This window comes from Eubalaena glacialis, chromosome 5, assembly GCF_028564815.1.
Source record: "Eubalaena glacialis isolate mEubGla1 chromosome 5, mEubGla1.1.hap2.+ XY, whole genome shotgun sequence".
Taxonomy (NCBI): Eukaryota; Metazoa; Chordata; class Mammalia; order Artiodactyla; family Balaenidae; genus Eubalaena; species Eubalaena glacialis.
The window spans coordinates 115,811,574-115,829,356 of NC_083720.1; the positions used below are offsets into that span (position 1 = coordinate 115,811,574).

General features: G+C 44.5%; 1 protein-coding gene and 1 pseudogene across 9 annotated transcripts in view; one reads left to right on the forward strand and one right to left on the reverse strand.

Annotated features, from left to right (window-relative positions):
* Positions 1-17,783, forward strand: part of SH3D19 (SH3 domain containing 19) — a 180,223-nt gene that overhangs the window by 144,597 nt on the left and 17,843 nt on the right. For 7 of the 9 annotated variants that reach the window (XM_061192541.1, XM_061192542.1, XM_061192548.1 and 4 more), the window contains 5 exons: positions 5,863-5,978; positions 11,082-11,143; positions 12,212-12,476; positions 14,799-14,867; positions 15,037-15,177. In XM_061192541.1, the coding sequence (XP_061048524.1) occupies positions 5,863-5,978; positions 11,082-11,143; positions 12,212-12,476; positions 14,799-14,867; positions 15,037-15,177 (653 nt within the window). The remainder of the gene's footprint in view (positions 1-5,862; positions 5,979-11,081; positions 11,144-12,211; positions 12,477-14,798; positions 14,868-15,036; positions 15,178-17,783) is intronic. The other 2 variants (XM_061192543.1, XM_061192547.1) reach the window with 2 other exon arrangements.
* On the reverse strand, positions 16,166-16,915 carry LOC133092333 (transmembrane and ubiquitin-like domain-containing protein 1; annotated as a pseudogene).

The following is a 17,783-nucleotide window of genomic DNA, read 5'->3' on the forward strand; positions in this document are numbered from 1 at the left end:
TGCTTTTAGGCAGCCTCTTTGCTAATGGGTGGGGTTGTGTTCCTCTTTTGCTAGTTGTTTGGCATGGGGTGTCCAGCACTGTAGCTTGCTGGTCGTTGAGTGGAGCTGGGTCTTAGTGTTGAGATGGAGATCTCTGGGAGAGCTTTTGCCGTTTGATATTATGTGGAGCTGGGAGGTCTCTGGTGGACCAATGTCCTGAACTCGGCTCTCCCACCTAAGAGGCTCAGGCCTGACACCCGGCCGGAGCACCAAGACCTTGTCAGCCACACAGCTCAGAAATAAAGGGAGAAAAAGAAAGAAAGAATAAATAAATTAATTAATTAAATGAAGTTATTAAAATAAAAAATTATTAAAAATTAAAAATAAAAAAAGAAAGAAGAGAGCAAGCAAACCAATAAACAAATCCACCAATGATAACAAGTGCTAAAAACTATACTAAAAAAAAACAAAACAAAACAAACAAAGAAAAAAACGGACAGACAGAACCCTAGGACAAATGGTAAAAGCAAAGCTATACAGACAAAATCACACAAAGAAGCATACACATACACACTCACAAAAAGAGAAAAAGGAAAAAAAAATATATATATATATATATATAAATGAAAAAAAAAAGGAAGAGAGCAACCAAATCAATAAACACATCTACCAATGATAATAAGCTCTAAATACTAAACTGAGATAAATCTAAAACCAGAAACAAATTAGATGCAGATAGCAAACCCCAAGTCTACAGTTGCTCCCAGAGTACCCTGCCTCAATTTTGGGATGATTCATTGTCTATTCAGGTATTCCACAGATGCAGGATACATCAAGTTGATTGTGGAGATTTAATCCCCTGCTCCTGGGGCTGCTGGGAGAGATTTCCCTTTCTCTTCTTTGTTCGCACAGCTCCTGGGGTTCAGCTTTGGATTTGGCCATGCCTCTGCATGTAGGTCACCTGAGGGCGTCTGTTTCCTATCCAGACAGGACGGGGTTAAAGTAGCAGCTGATTAGGGGGCTCTGGCTCACTCAGGCCGGGGGGAGGGAGGGGTACGGAATGCGGGGCGAGCCTGTGGCGGCAGAGGCTGGCATGATGTTGCAACAGCCTGAGGCGCACCGTGTGTTCTCCCCGGGAAGTTGTCCCTGGATCATGGGACCCTGGCAGTGGCGGGCTGCACAGGCTCCCAGGAGTGGACGTGTGGATAGTGACCTGTGCTTGCACACAGCCTTCTTGGTGGCTGCAGCAGCAGCCTTAGCGTCTCATGCCCGTCTCTGGGGTCTGTACTGATAGCTGCGGCTTGCACCCATCTCTGGAGCTCGATTAGGCCGTGCTCTGAATCCCCTCTCCTTGCACACCCCAAAACAATGGTCTCTTGCCTCTTAGGCAGTTCCAGACTTTTTCCCAGACTCCCTCCCGGCTAGCTGTGGTGCACTAGGCCCCTTCAGGCTGTGTTCACGCAGCCAGCCCCAGTCCTCTCCCTGGGATCTGACCTCGGAAGCCCGGGCATCAGCTCCCAGCCCCCATCCGCCCCAGCGGGTGAGCAGACAAGCCTCTCGGGCTGGTGAGTGCTGGTCGGCACCGATCCTCTATGCGGGAATCTCTCTGCTTTGCCCTCTGCACCCCTGTGGCTGCGCTCTCCTCCGTGGCTCCAAAGCTTCCCCCCCACCACACCCTTCATCTCCACTAGTGAAGAGGCTTCCTAGTGTGTGGAATCTTTTCCTCCTTCACAGCTCCCTCCCAGAGGTGCGGGTCCCATCCCTATTCTTTTGTCTCTGTTTTTTCTTTTTTCTTTTGCCCTACCCAGGTACGTGGGGAGTTTCTTGCCTTTTGGGAAGTCTGAGGTCTTCTGCCAGCGTTCAGTAGGTGTTCTGTAGGAGTTGTTCCACATGTAGACGTATTTTTGATGTATTGGTGGGGAGGAAGTTGATCTCCACATCTTACTCCTCCGCCATCTTGAAGGTCCTCCCCTCGAGAACATTTAAAAGCAAGTTGTTTTCTCATAATTCTTTAGACAATTAGTACAGCAAATTTGTTTATTTTTTATTTTTTATTTTTTTAATTCATTTTTGGCTGCATTGGGTCTTCGTTGCTGCATGCAGGCTTTTTCTAGCTGTGGCAAGCGGGGGCTACTCTTCGTTGCGGTGCACGGGCTTCTCATTGCAGTGACTTCTCTTGTTGCAGAGCACGAGCTCTAGGCATGCGGGCTCAGTAGTTCCGGCGCATGGGCCCTAGAGCACGCGGGCTTCAGTAGTTGTGGCTCATGGGCTCAGTAGTTGTGGCACGCGGGCTCTAGAGCGCAGGCTCAGTTGTTGTGGCACATGGGCTTAGCTGCTCCGTGGCATGTGGGATCTTCCCGGGCCAGGGCTCAAACCCATGTCCCCTGCATTGGCAGGTGGATTCTTAACCACTGTGCCACCAGGGAAGTCCAGTATAGTAAATTTGGTTTTTACTTCTCTTTAACATTGTCTTAGGCAGAGAGACTAGAGGGAGGCTGAAACTCAGAGTAATTGTAATATCGTATGTTAGTGCCAGGAGTAATGATTTGGTAGGAAAGTTTTGAAGCTGATAGCAAGTACAGTTGCATATGTCTGTCAGGAGTGTATTATTCCAATGAGCATAATCTAAATATAGCTATGTGTGAATTGTCTGAAGAGGAGTAACCAAGAGTTATAAAAACATAACAGTGTATAAAAATATTATTTTAACTAGTATAACACTACGTTTTGATACACTTCCTTACTTGATTTTTCAGTGTTACAATAAATGAAATTTTGGATGAATTTTTTTTAATAAGTACTGCAGATACATCTGATATTATCATAAGAGAGAAGCCAGGAGGGCCAGAACTGTTTACCTTAGGCCCTAGAGATTAGAAAAAGCGTGAGTATGTATGCACGTGAATGCACATACAGTGGTTTCCAGAGCAGTTCCTGGGTGATCACACAGCTTTCTCTGCGAGCCTCTGCTTTCCTTTCGTTTCCTTTAGTGCTTTTGCATAGCCCAGTTGCATCCTTGCCTTTGTCTAACGGGATTCTGCCACTCCATTCCTGCCAACAGCAGAGCAAGTGTCCCAGTCCTTCACCTGCAGCATCCCAGGGTTACACTGCAGGCATACCCTGGAATGCCATGAAACTTAGTTTAGGGGTTTGGCTTCTCTATAAAATACTACCTAGAAGAATCATACTGGTTTTAGTCTCCTGATGGTTTTATTAACTGATGGCTCTAAGCCAAGTAGTGAGAAGATTGAACGGAGTTTCTATGAAGAATGAGGAGGAGAGAAAGTCAAGGGTACCAAATTCTAGTGGGTTCTCGCTTCTTAGGAGCTTATATGGTAGTGTTAGACTGAAGAACTGGTCGTGCGTTCCTTTTGACAGCATTATATAGCCCACAGATCAGTGACAGGACAGCTCATAGGGTTGTCGGCCTGCCCACAGTTACCTTGTTAAAAGTATTTGGGATTTTAATAAGCTGCATGAGATAGAATGATAATAAATATTACCTGAAGCGCATGTGGCTTTAAGTAATAAAACTTTTACATTTAAATGTATTCTCCTGTTGTGTCAGCGTCCCCCAGATCCCCGTGTTTGATGATTCGCTAGGAGGACTCACAGGATTTAGCATATAGTTGTATTCGTGGCTGTGATGTATTATAGCAAAAGTATGCGAAGCAAAATCAGCAAAGGAAAAAGGTGCCCGGGGCAAAGTCTGGAGGAAACCAGCACAAGTTTCTAGGAGTCCTCTCCCGGTAGAGTCACACAGGGTGTACCTAACTCCACTCAGATGTGAAATGTCAATCAGGGAAGCTCATTAGAGACTCAGTACCCAGGGTTTTTGTTGGGGGCTGGTTACATAGACACCTCTAGGAATTATGGCATGTACCAAAATGCCAGATTTCCCAGAAGGAAAGCAGGTGTTCATCATAAACCATATTCTTTTGTTTTATCAGTTCTAGAAATGGTGCGAAGCTTCCCAAAATCCAAGTTCCTAGGTGCCAGCAAGGACCAACCTTGTAACTCAGGCCTGCTATGTTTACTCTTTTCTACACACTTATAAATTGGATTAATAGTCCTGAAATCCTGAGAAGGGTATATTGAGAAAGCACCTTTATTTATTATCCTGACAAAACTCCAGGAACTATTAGAAAGCTGAGTTCTGTACTGCTATATGTGAGAGAACTGAAGTGCCAGTTCCTAGAGAATTCATTCTATTTATATCAAAAACCAGTTCCCCAGAATTTTATTATTACGATTATTAAGCAATGCATATATTGCTGTGGAGGAAAAAAAAAAATAAGACTTTTGGTGTCCAAAGAACTTGGAATGGACAAGAAAAGAAAGGAACAGCTTTGTGGTGCAAAACTCCTTGCTCTGAACCTGTCAGCTTCTTCCCCTGAGGACCTGTTTCTTCTGACTAGGATGTCCTTTCCCCAGATCTCTGCATGGCTCCCTCCTTCACTGTTCCTTCAGGTCTTTGCTCAAATGCCACTTTTCTCACTGAGCACTCCGCTGACCACATAGTTTGAAATTGAAAATCTCCACCTCCCCCACATACCCACACCAGATAATTACTATGTCCCTTCCTTCCCATAAGCTATCTCCTCTCTGCTTTCATATTCTAACTGCTTTGTACCCTTCAGTAAGGAAACTGCAGCACAGAGAAAATCTTCAAGATGGCGACTGAGTTGGACCGTCCCTGTGTGTGTCTTAATTCCCCGCGCAGCACTGCCTCTCAACTAAGAACGCTCGTCTGTCTCTAAATCATTGTTTTCCTAGGAGCTGGCCTGGGTATTTTTCCCCTTTTGAGAGTGTTTTCCTGTCTGTGGATAAAACAGGAAACCTGACAAATCATCCTCTTGTTTTGTTATAGGTTTTTCGTGTGAAATGGAAGCAGAGAGTGTTCATTTGAATGGGAAAAATTCCTATCTCCTTTAAATGTCCAAACCAGTAAAAGGTGGCTTTAGCCTCCTTTAGTATGTTACAGTCATCCTCTCTCCAAGTGTTTTGCACACAGATTTTAATTAGCTGTCACTAATTAAATCTGGTCATCTTTGTTTTCTTTTTAAAATAAGTTGGGAGTGCACTATCTCTGGGTTAAGGATGTAGTTTGGAAGTAAAGATATTGCTTGTTAAAATGGGAGCAATTAAGCCCATTAATCTAGAGCTAATATATTAGAAAACACATTTAATTATTTGGATGGGGGAGCGTTGGATACACCACCTATTAGGAAGCAGCATGCCTTACTAAAATGAGTACTGGTTTTTGGTTTCAAACCCGTCTGACCATTACTAGCATTAAGACCTGACTAGCTCATTTATTTTCTTCTCAGCTTCAATTTCTTCATCTGTAAAATGGGTAGGATATTATCTAGTATAGTGCTGTCCAATATGGTAGCCAATAGCCACATGTGGCTACTGAGCACTTGAAATGTGGCTAATGCAACTGAGGGACTGAAATTTTAATTTTATTTTATTTTAATTAAGATTTAAGTTTAAATTGCCACGTGTGGCTACTAGCTAGTAGACTCAACAGATCTAGCACTTAGATTGAGGTTGGTTTGGAGAAATGTATATGAATAAAGTGCCTTAACTTAATGCGTGGCCCATAGAAGGTTCTCAACAAATGCTGGCTTGCTGTTGTAATTATTTAGTATTATTTTTAATCTCTATAAAACATTTGGTAAAATTAACTGATGCCTACTAACTCATCAATTTTCTGAGGTTTGCCAGAAGATCTTTCTCATTTGCTTAGCTATCCATTCTTTGTGTGGATCTTTTACAATAGCCATTTTCCTAATAGGGAACCAAGCTGTAATCATTTCATCCCTTGAAACCCCCGAAGACTAGAAATTATTGATTAATTAATTACTGCTATTTTTCCAGGTTCACATGAGGAGGATCCACAAAGCCCACCTCCTCTCCCTACTGAAAAACCTATTGGAAACACCTTCAGCACAGTATCCGGAAAACTCGGTAATGCTGACAGAACTAGAAACTTGGTAAGTGGTCATTATAGGTAATCTTAGGTTGAAGATTAAGCTATGCGCTAATTTTAAGTAATCAGCTGATGTCTAAATTATTTTACTATTGGCCAGATAAAACCAATTTCTAAATTCCATGTACTTATTTAATATTTTTTAAATTCCTATAGAATAAAAGAATTAGGCTAATTCATTGTACTTCATCATAAAATAATTTGCCCTATACCAATATTATGGCATTGTCTTTTAAATAGCACTAATAATGAGGAAGTTATTGAAAATCTCTAAAAACCTTTAATTTTTGTGGAAACAGATTTAGTTCAATTATCAGGTTTTATTTAAAATACCAAATTAGGGACTTCCCTGGTGGTCCAGTGGTAAAGAATCCGCCTTACAATGCAGGGGACGCGGGTTCGATCCCTGGTCAGGGCACTAAGATCCCACATGCCGCGTGCGGGGCAACTAAGCCCGCGCACCACAACTACTGAGCCTGCGCGCCTCAACCAGAGCCCGTGTTCCTCAAACTACAGAGTCCACGCGCCCTGGAACCCACGCGCCACAACTGCAGAGCCCATGCTCCCTGGAGCCTGCGTGCCACAACTAGAGAAAAGAAAACCCGCACACCTCAACTAGAGAGAAGCCCGTGAGCCGCAACAAAAGATCCCGCATGCCTCAATGAATATCCTGCGTGCTGCAACTAAGACCCAATGCAGCCAAAAATAAATAAAATAAATAATAAATAGATCTTTAAAAAAATAAAATAAAATAAAATACGGACTTAGTGACATAATTTTAAGATAATTATCATAAGAATTTGTTCATCTGAAATTTAGGAGAGAATCATTTTTTAAATTTAAAAAGTAGTGCTTTATCATGTACTTGTTAACAGATGGTGGTAAAAAGTTTTTTTTTTAATTTCCACCTCAATACTGTTTTTCCATACTTTTTGAAATTCCCATATGGTAGATTATCTTTAAGGTTTGTTTCAAAAGAAACCAGTTCTTAAAGTCTTTGAGCCAAATTTTCAGTTCAAACTTCATAATAGTTTTATATTTGTGCATTAACTATGCTATTATACATGCAAACCCATCTAATCATCTAGTGAAGAGAAATTTCTTTGAAGGAGACATTAAATTGAATTAGCCAATGTCAAGTTAATGAGATTTTTCTGTAGGCTGAATTAAAATTTAGTGATCACTTGCATTTCAAAGTACTTGGTAATAAATTTTTATTAAAACTGGGCTAGGGACTTCCCTGGCAGTCCGGTGGTTAAGACTCCACGCTTCCAGTGCAGGGGGTGCGGGTTTGATCCCTGGTCAGGGAACTAAGATCCCATATGCCGTGCAGCAGAGCCAAAAAAATTTTTAAAAAACTGGGCCAAGACGACCCAAAAGAGGATGATAGGGCTCCCACCATACTATTGTTGAATGGGAAAATCCCAAATTTCCATGGAGGAAAAGTTACTTGAGAAGGTTACTGGCTTCTACTCCAAAGGGTTGTAAAGAAGAATGAGAGGATGATGAGTAGGCATACACAGCATTCACTGAGTCATGTCATGGGCTTTGTAAACCCATAAAGCTCTATTAAAGTATTAAGTATTACTCCATTTGGTGTTAAGCAGTCCACAAAGCAACTCCAACATTTTAGAAAAAACAAGGAAAGGAAGTTAGAATAAACTAAGCCATCTGGAGAGGGACCATATTCATAACTGTTTGTATCTCGCATGAACAACATGAGGGAAATCCTGTCCTGCGCTGTTTACAAAGGGTGGGGGCCGGAGGGGGGGCGCGGTCAAAGCACTCTGTGCTGTACTGTAATGAATACACACCATAATAGACACACTGGGTCTGAATGAAGAAGAGGAGAGAAAAAGACCACAAGTTAAATGATTTGGCTGAAGTCATGCAGTTAGATTTCCAGGGCCCAAAAGTCAAAACTAGGCCTGAGGAATTCCTTTGGTTTTGAGAATTACAATTACTGAGTGAATTTTAGATCAGAGGCCAGAAAGGCTTCAGGTGTTGGGGAGGGTCTCTAGAAAGAGTGCTTCACCACTGTGATGACCCATGAGGAAGGGCATGGTCTTTGAAAGTTGTGTCTTCTGACGAGGCACAGGACAAAGACCCTTGACTATTTCTCCTGCCTTGAGTGCCGGGGAACTTTCCATCTCAGGACAAGGTGGCTGTAGTTGCAGAATCTCACTTTCTTCGCTTAAACGATGAGGGAATCCAGGGTGAGGAACATCGGGAGCCACTGGCGCTATTCTGTCAGCAGGAGCAGACGCTTCTGTGGAAACCCAAGGCTCCCAGAGCCTCCTGCAAGGCGGCTGCCAGCCGGTGCCAGAGGAGAGTCAGGGGACGCTGCCCAGAAGGTGGAAGGAGTCACAGCCGCAGCATAGGAGATGGCTAATGAATTCAGGACATGAGAAGTGGTACCAATTCCTGGAGAAAAAAGAGAAGGCACATCTTCAGAGGCTGCTCAGTGATTCCAACAGACAAGAATGTGGTTTTGGAAGAAATATCTGTTTTTTGAAAAAACAAACAAAAAAAGGGGGAATTTTTTTGAAATTAGAATATAAGAAACCATTCCAAAGAACATGAACAAAAAGATGGCATCTGCAGGGCAGTACAAGCCGAAAAACCAACTTCACCAGGAGCTAAAATGCTTACCCCAACACATCAGAAGCCAAAGTTCACGGATGTCAGAGCTAGAGAAAAACTACAAAAAGCAGGTACAGAGGAGCTCCATTCATGTGTGGACTATTGAAGAGCAGGAAATCCCTAATCAGTAATCTTCCAAAGACTGTCACCAGAACCTGCACACAAACCTGGACTTGAGCAAACACGAGACAGTGGCTCCTACAGGAACCAAGCCCCTACTCTCAGTATTTGACGTGTGTCAGGTGCAGCAGTGCCTTTTGGAATGTGCCTAACAGTCCCGGGGGATTTGAGTGTGCTGCCTTTTTTTCTGATTTATTTTTGCTCATTATAGAAAATTGAGAAATTTAAAATATACTTAAGATTTCCCATAAAAGTAAAACCAATCAGAGAAAACTATATTTGGTACAAGATTTGGATTATATGGTATGTGTTTATTAAAGTACATCATCTATAACTTTCCATGTCAGATTTATATATCTATATTTTTAAAAATCTGCCCTTAATTATTAAGGTGTCTAACAACTGTAATTTTGAGGAAAGCTATAAAAGTTCCTACCTATCTGCTAGAGTGTTTTTCTCTTTGCTTGTTTGTTTTAATTTTAAAGGCAGCCAAAGAAATAAATGAGTTTTTCAAGTATCATAGCAGTATTTGCCAGGGGGCACATAGGCAACAGTGTATTTATAAGGCATGGATGATAGTCTGGAATATTGCAGGGTTTATGAGCTGGTGACTTGCCTCACTACATTAACTGAGTTCATTAGTGAAACCAAGTTTTAAGGGCAAGCTTAATTTGTTTTTCAAAATGGGATTATAAAACATTGAAACATATTCAAGTGATCGCAGGGATTAGCAATTAATCATTTGGTATTTAAGGAAAACTTGTAAATATTCAGTTTGAATTAAAAACCATAGAAGAGAGTTTTAACTCATTTGTAAGATAAGAAAGGGGAAAACAGCCTGAATTAGCCCAAAGGTTTCCAAGCTATAGTTAAACCTCTTTTACAAAAAAAGGCAGTATATGGGCTTCCCTGGTGGTGCAGTGGTTAAGAATCTGCCTGCCAATGCAGGGGACACGGGTTTGAGCCCTGGTCTGGGAATATCCCACATGCTGCAGAGCAACTAAGCCCGTGCGCCACAACTACTGAGCCTGCGCTCTAGAACCTGCGAGCCACAACTACTGAGCCCGCGCGCCTAGAGCCCATGCTCCGCAACAAGAGAAGCCACTGCAGTGAGAAGCCCGTGCACCGCAACGAAGAGTAGCCCCTGCTCGCCGCAACTAGAGAAACCCCGTGTGCAGCAACGAAGACCCAACACAGCCGAAAATAAATAAATAAATAAGATAAATAAATTAAAAAAAAAAAAAGGCAGTATAATTTTAAAGAGCTGGCATTTTTCCCTCTCAGGTGGTCTTGGAGAAATATTATTTCCTGGAGGTCAGTGGTGAGGGCTTAGAAAGTAGGAAAGGTTAAAAAAGAGACTCAGAATTAGAAGGATTTAGTGAGGACTTTTCCCTAAAAAACAGAAGTCTTGGCTTTAAGATCCTTTGACTTCTCATTCAACAGAATATCTGAAAATGTTTTCCATGTATTATACTCATTTCCCAATCCCTGGACCGTAACATGTTCGGAAAACATATTTAATTAGCACAGTTTGAACCCCTTCTGAAGAAATCTTCCTGTTGACCCCCATACTTCCAATTTCTCTCATCTACTTTCAAGCCAAAACATTCCAACTCTCCCTATCTTTTGTTTTTCACACTACCCACCCTTTGCTTTTTCCTACAAAATTCTTCTCAGCACATCCAACCCCTTTGCTGTAGTGGTACAAGCTGAGCTGTCTGCTTTCTCGGGCCTTTTCTGTTCTTCCTCACATGCCTTCCTTTCAGGCCACCCCTTAAGCTTCTGTTGTGTTCCACCTCCGTCCAGTTCAAAACCCACCACACAATGTGGAAACCATCCAGTATGAGAGATCTGCCTGTTCTAAGCAAAACGAACTGGTCACCACTTCACTTACTATGTGTTTAAACTTAGGAGCACTGCATATCTTAAATGTTGTCATGGGATAAATAAATGCCATATTTTTAAAAAATTCCCTACGGTGTCTGCTTAAATTGCTGCTGTGTGACCCAACATGATTTAAACAGCATCCTTAATTCCTCAGAATATGCTGGATATGTAACCATGCAGTGCAGTTGGTTGGGCCGGTGTCCACAGTAGCAGGACACCCCCCTCCCTGCCCAGCCTCTTCCTCTCTGTTTTCACGTGCATTGTGACATGGACAATGTAGGTAGGAATGAGAAATGAGTTAATATTGCTTAAGACTGAAAAACTCTTTTAATCTCCTTTCTGTAACTCAGCTACATTTCCGCTTTATAGATCCAGCCAAAAAGTTGTCCATAATTCCTCTTGAAAAGCTCTTGTTTCAGATTCATCTTAACTAAAAATCATTCTCTGATACTTGCAGGAATCTGACCATGCTGGTCAGTCAGGAGGTTCTGTGCGAGGACCCCCAAGGTTGCCACCGAGGTAAGTAAGCATGGGAAAACTTCTAAAAAGTCAGTTAGAGAAAAACTAATGACTCCGAGACTGGACTCTCTTTTCTATCACGAAAACTGAGTGTTGCTGGCCTTCGATCTTCTTCTAGAGATACATTTAACTCACAAATTCACCCAGGCCACTAGCCCACAGTCTGCTTCTGACAGCAGGTGTAGGAGTCTCTGCTCCTTTTTTAACGCAATCCAAAAACTCACAGAGCACACACATGGATATCTATTACTTTTCCTCAAACAAATGAACAAGACTCCTTTCTGAACCTAAAACACAACTCCACTTCTGGAATACACACGCGCATATACAGACACATACATACATACACACACTCGCTCGCTCTCTCCCTGTTACCAGAAACCAGCCTGGTTTTTGGCATTTCCAAAGGGAGACAGGCCTCGTGAGCTCAGAGGTGACCAGCCCTCCTGAGTTCCAGGGCTATTGAGACAAAAAACTGTGATGTTATCAGAAGACATTACTGTGTTGGAAATTATTTTTATCATAGGGATTAAGGAAAGGCTTTCAAAGTAATAATTGTCCTGTCCCATTTTCAGAACTAGCTTTCTTTAATCTAAATTAGTGTTTTAATAATGATTCCTATAACATGAATATTAGGGGAGTTTGACGTACCTTTTCTAATCATGTACAAGACTCCATCACATATACCTGATATCTTATTATAAGCTTTTCATCTCAGACTTTGGTAGAAAGTGCTTAGTTTTCTGAAACAGTCATGGTGTGTATAAGGGCAAATGGGGCCTTAGAGAGCTCACGATAGTAAATGCTTGTTTGTCTTGAACTAATGAATCTGTAGTGCAAGATAAGGGGAAGCTGGAACATCATGGCATTTCTTCAAATAATATAATGTTTAATGCAGCAGTCATTTGCTAAAAAATAGCATAGCCTGCATGTTTCAGTAAATGGTATTTACACAGCAGAAGGCTGTGTGTGTGTGTGTGTGTGTGTGTGTGTGTGTCTGTACGAAAGGACAAAACAGAACCTATTACCGATCAAACACTGACTCCCAGCTACCACATTGACTTTCAGACCTGTAAATGGAAAAGTCATACCAGCTCGACAGCCTCCTCCCAGGGGGGCCCCTGAGAGGCCACCTCCCCCAAAACTTCCTGCAACCAGAACAGCAAATAAAAAACTGCCTTTTAATCGGTCTTCTTCCGACATGGATCTTCAGAAAAAACCAAGTAACCTGGCATCTGGACTCTCAAAAGCCAAGAGTCAAGTCCTTAAAAATCAAGATCCGGTGCTGCCCCCTCGCCCCAAACCAGGACACCCTCTCTACAGGAAATACATGGTAAATTTAGCTTTTAAAAATGTTTGTGGTCAAGAGGTTTGTCCTAAAGTATACGTAAGATCCTTATTCCTTAGAAAAAGATGATGAGACAACTGTGGAATTGCCCCTTGACACTGAGTGCTTTAGACAAGTAGGCCATGTTAAAACCTAGGTCTTTTAAAGCAGGGTTTCATTATTAGGAGAAATATAGGAAAAGGAAGCAGGGCAGACAAGGATTGCAACCTGCTGTCTGGCTTGACCAAACAGAAACTCTGAAAAACCTGACCCAGTAGGTTACACTGATGGGAGTATCTCTGCCAGATATTATATTCATATCTTGATATAGTTTATATCTTATAGCTACCTTGCCCACAGAGTAAAATTTGAAGTAGAAAGAAAGTTCTTATTAGTTTTTCCCTCATTTTCCACTTTTGTAAACCTGATTATCATGGTCCATTTAATAGTTACCAGTTAGAAGTTTTCATCAATAATTGAGATAGTTGAGATATTAATTTTGTTCTCTTTGAATGTTTTTCTCATCATATGACCTTAAGCCTTTGTCTTCGGAGTTGATGTGCTCTATTTTGGTCAGGTTAACCTGATGAAATCTAGAACAAATTAAAATGATAAGGAGAGCAGGAGTGTTGGCACTTTTTAAAACAATTGTACAACAGTAGGTCTTAACAAGTACAGCAATTATTCATTTCATTATTGTTCTACATTTCCATCATTGAGCTGGAAATTGTTTTCACTTTAAGCAATTTAGGATGTTTTTCCTCTTCCTAAGGGAAGGGTGTAGACAGATAAGAAGGAGGTAGGATATTCATATATATTCATATTCATTTAAACTGATACAATTTTAATTGCTAAAACCCAGGGGTGTACTTTGGGATAGGATACTTAAAACTAATTAATAAATAAAAGCAGTAGCTGATGTGTTGAATACTTATAAGCCAGGCATTCTTTGAAGCACTTTATATATAAATAACTCATTTATTCCTCACACCAACCCTGTAAAGTAGATACTATTATTATCTCTATTATACAGATGAAGAAAATAAGACTCAGAGAGATTAAGTAGCCTGTCCAGGGTCACACATCCAGTAATGGTAGAGCCAAGATTTGAACACAGACTGACTGGCTCTGAGCCCATGCTCTTTCCCATTAGGCCATACTAAGAAAACAGTGTTAGTGGGGCTTCCCCAGCGGTCCAGTGGTTAGGTCTCCGTGCTTCCACTGCAGGGGGCACTGGTTCGATCCCTGGTCGGGGAACTAAGATCCCGCAAGCCATGCTGTGCAGCCAAAAAAAAAACAGAAAATAGTGTTACTAACTGTAAAGTCTCTGCTTGCATTGGCTGTTCCGTGTCAAGAGCCTCAGTTGGGGGAATGAGATTTTGCTTATAGATCTTAGCATAGCGGTATAATGTCAACAAAGCATTTGAACAACTCAAAGAAATTAATAAATTCAAAATGATGGTGTATTAGTGTGTCTCTTTACGAAATAATTCCTTAGATCCCTCATTGTTCCTGTGGCGGCCCCACCATTAAATTGCTAACCAGGGTAACCTGGGTACCTTGGGCGCCCTGGTGCTCTGACAGAGATGCTGGGGAGCAGCACGACCCGCCCCAGCCTCCCAGGGCCACACCCTTGTACTCTACATCTTTGCTCCTGAGTGCAGCCTCCCTTTCCTTGTTGGAAGCGAGCTTGTGTGATCCCACGTCCTGGGTACGCCTTTTATATTGCACAGGCCCTCTGACCCGCGCTCATCAGCCAGAATTTACCAAGGCGGGAAACAGAGTTCTCTGGCCAGAGTAAAAGCCATTCTAAGATCAGACAGGGCTGAGTGGACCAGGAATGACTGAGGTCAGGCAGGGAGATGGGTTTAAGTAGATGCTTGTACCAGAGCGACTGCAGGAGCAGATGAGATTGAAGGCGGATGGAAGCGGCCAGTCCAACCCCGCAGGGGAGGCACCAGTCCCCTATCAGCCACCCCGGAACTAAAGGCCATGAGGTCAGGTGCTGAGTATTTACCCTTCCGACGCCCTGGGGACTTGGTGGACCTTGTCCTGTAGAGCAGAACTTCCTGGATGTGGTTGTTAAGGGAACTTTAGGCCACCTTCAGCTGCCGAGGTCCTGTGGGCTCAGCTCCAGGCCCCCGAGGTCTCTGAGCATCCTGAGAAGTGGCAGCCCCACCAACTAGATCCCGAGCTTGAGGAAGCCGAGTGAAGAGCTTAACTGCTGGAGGTTATACTGCAGGCTCACGTGCCAAATCCCCACATGATCAGCCGCTTAGGACGAGGTTATTTGATTGTGAATAATCCTTTTATTGGTTTACGTTTAAGCTGTCTGTGCCTCACGGAGTTGCCAATGAAGACATTGTCCCGCAAAACCCTGGAGAACTTTCTTGTAAGGTAAAGTAGAGCTCTTTCTTTACTGACTAATGTAAAAAAAAAATCTCCGGCCTCTGTTACTGTTTTACATGTTATTAAATGCTTTAGGCTCCAAAGATTAAAATGTGGAAAAAGTAATAATGTTTTATTAAATAATAATTGCTTCAGAGAGTGATATCGTACCTTCCAGCGTGGGGACGTCCTTGTGATACTGAAGCAGGCGGAAGGTAATTACTTGGAGTGCCGGAAGGGAGCCGACGCTGGCAGAGTTCACCTGTCTCACATGAAGATCATCACCCCACTTGATGAACATCTCAGAAGCAGGGCGAACGTGAGGAATTAATATTGTACTGCCTTCATATCACACATGGCAGCGCATTTCATAGAACTATTAATTATAGCTCATTCTCAGGTTTTTATTAGCACGTTTATTTTAACCAGAGTAAAAATTACAGTAGCGTTTTATTCCATTTTAAGAATAAATTACTTCTAAGAGACTTGCCACTGCCATACTAATCACTTTGATACAGTGACTACCATGTGTCTTGCCTTCCTCGCATTGTGCTGACTTACAGCAACCAGGACACTCAGTCATTAATTTTCAACCGTGAGAGCTGTTTATTTTTGAAATAATGTAAACATGTTTACCAAAGTACTAGAGATTAGTTTTCTAACAGAATGGATAATTATTTTAAAGGCGGCCCTATAAATGCTAAGCCTGACATTAAAAAATACTTCCCTTTAAGATTTAAGCTTAATATAAACCTCATTTCTCTGCTTATAGCCCATAAAAATAATGAAATGAGATGTTCCAACAACCTGAAGTCACAATTTAGGCATAACAAATTTGTCGAGCCTGGGAGAATACAATGATTTTTTTTTTTTTTAAACTTCACAGTTATTTAATCTGCACATGTTCCAGAGAACCCCCTCCACCCCTCCCAGCTCCCCTTCTCCAGCCCCTCACAGTCCTTGAGTCCCTAAATCAGCCCAAGGAGCTATCAGGGACTAGAGTGGCTGGATTGTCAGGCAGAGCACGAAGAAGGGCCCAGGGGCGTGGCCCGGCTCTGCCCAGCGCCAGGGCAGCAACAGCAGCTGTCTGACCCAGAGGAGCTGACTGTTAGTGGGTGCCGAGCGCCAGCTGCCCCGGGGGATGGCCCAGAGCCATGAAGGTCACAGGGAGGGGCCTCCACTGGCCCCTGGAGTGCTCTGCGGCACAGGGCTGGGCTCCAGGGTAGTGGGAAGAGGCAGGTCGGAGAGGCAGGCCTAGGCAGACAGCAGCTCCCACCGTGTCATGGGGAGCAAGGTCCGGAGGGGCCAGCAACACTGCCAAGAGCCCGTGGAGGCACTACGGGCGGAACATGGCAAAGGCCAGGAGACTGGGGAGCAGGGTGAAGCCGGCCAGACCCAGAGTGGCGGTCAGGGGAAAGAAGGGCCGGTACTGGATCTGGCAGTCCCAGAGCAGCAGGGGCAGCAGCAGGGGCAGCAGCAGGCTGCCTACTGCCAGCCCGGAGGGGCCTGGCTCTGACCCCGGTGGGCAGGGTGGGTGTGGGGGACCCTCCCGAGTGGGCACGTGGCAATGGAGAACGCAGTTAGGAGGGAGGTGAAGGCTGCCCAGGGTCTGGGTGTCATCTCCTAACAGTTGCCCTTGGTAGATGAGTCGCACGTGCTGTTCCCGGCCAGGAAATTGGGTCCTTTTCAGGGAGCCGATGGTGTCATGGGGCCAGGCCCTGGCCACCTGCTCTGAATCGTAGAGGAATTTCAGCCGTAGTACTGGGGGCTCCTGGCGGCGGCGTTGCTGGGAGCCCCACGCCAGGCTCTGGCTGTGCAGCCTGACCTCTGTGTCTCAGGCTGGGGGTCTCGGCTCCTGGGGCCTCCCCTCTGATGCCGTCGGTGACCGCCATGGCTTCTCTGGGCTGTGTCGATGTTGGGGTCCCTGACAGCTGGGGCAGTGGATCAGTGCCCTCGGCAGTGTGTGTTGAGGCCCAGGCGAGAGCCAGCACCGGAAGGCAGGCACGCACCGCGAAAAGGATGGTCACCTCATCACCCACCCCTTCTGTCAGGGCCATGGCACCTGCCTTGCCTGCTGCACTACCGAGCTGGGGAGGCACAAAGAACCCGTGAGGGGCTGGCTCACCCGCCAGGAGCCCTCCGAACTTCAGGGGACTGCTGACGCCACCCCACCCCAACTCTCCCACAGTCCTCATACCTCTGCCCGCATACCCGAGCCCCGCCCTGGGACACGGACTGCTCTGACGCCCAGTTGTCCCAGACCTGCCCCACGTACCCCTTCCCATCACCAAATCCCAAGTCCTAATTTTTTGTAACCTAAGATCTAGGTCTTTAACCAGCTCCCCAGTTCGCCCAAACCCTATTCCGAGGTCAGGGCCTTGACCTTCTAAGAGACTCTCCCCTAAATTCAACCCCCACCAAACTGCACCCCAAAGCTTACCTGTTCTTCCCGTCCAGGGCATCCCAAAGTTCATCTACTCCTTCGTCTCGTTCACCCAAAGCTAATCTACTCTTCCGTCGCTGAAGTTTCTCCAAGGGAGAAGAAGAAGGTCTCTGCACACACCCGCGCACGCGCACACACACACCCACACCGCCCCGTTACCATTTACCCAAACCCCGACCCGCGGCACGGGGCCGCTTCCCAAGGCTTCCACACGCCAAACGTCAAGCTGCGCCCTTTGGCAAACTGGAACCTCCAAGGATTGCCACCCCCCGCCCAACTCGGCCCCTCCTGGTCCCCTCACACCCCAGCCCGAGGCGGCCCGACCCCGCGCCTCCCCTGGAAGCCTCTCCACACCCAGCCTGCTGCAGGACCCCAGATCTGCCCGGGAATCCGAGACTTCGCCCTCCCCGCCCCCATCCTCCATCACCACTCCCATCTTCCCGCCCCACACACCCATCCCCGAGCGGCGGGAGCGCCAATAT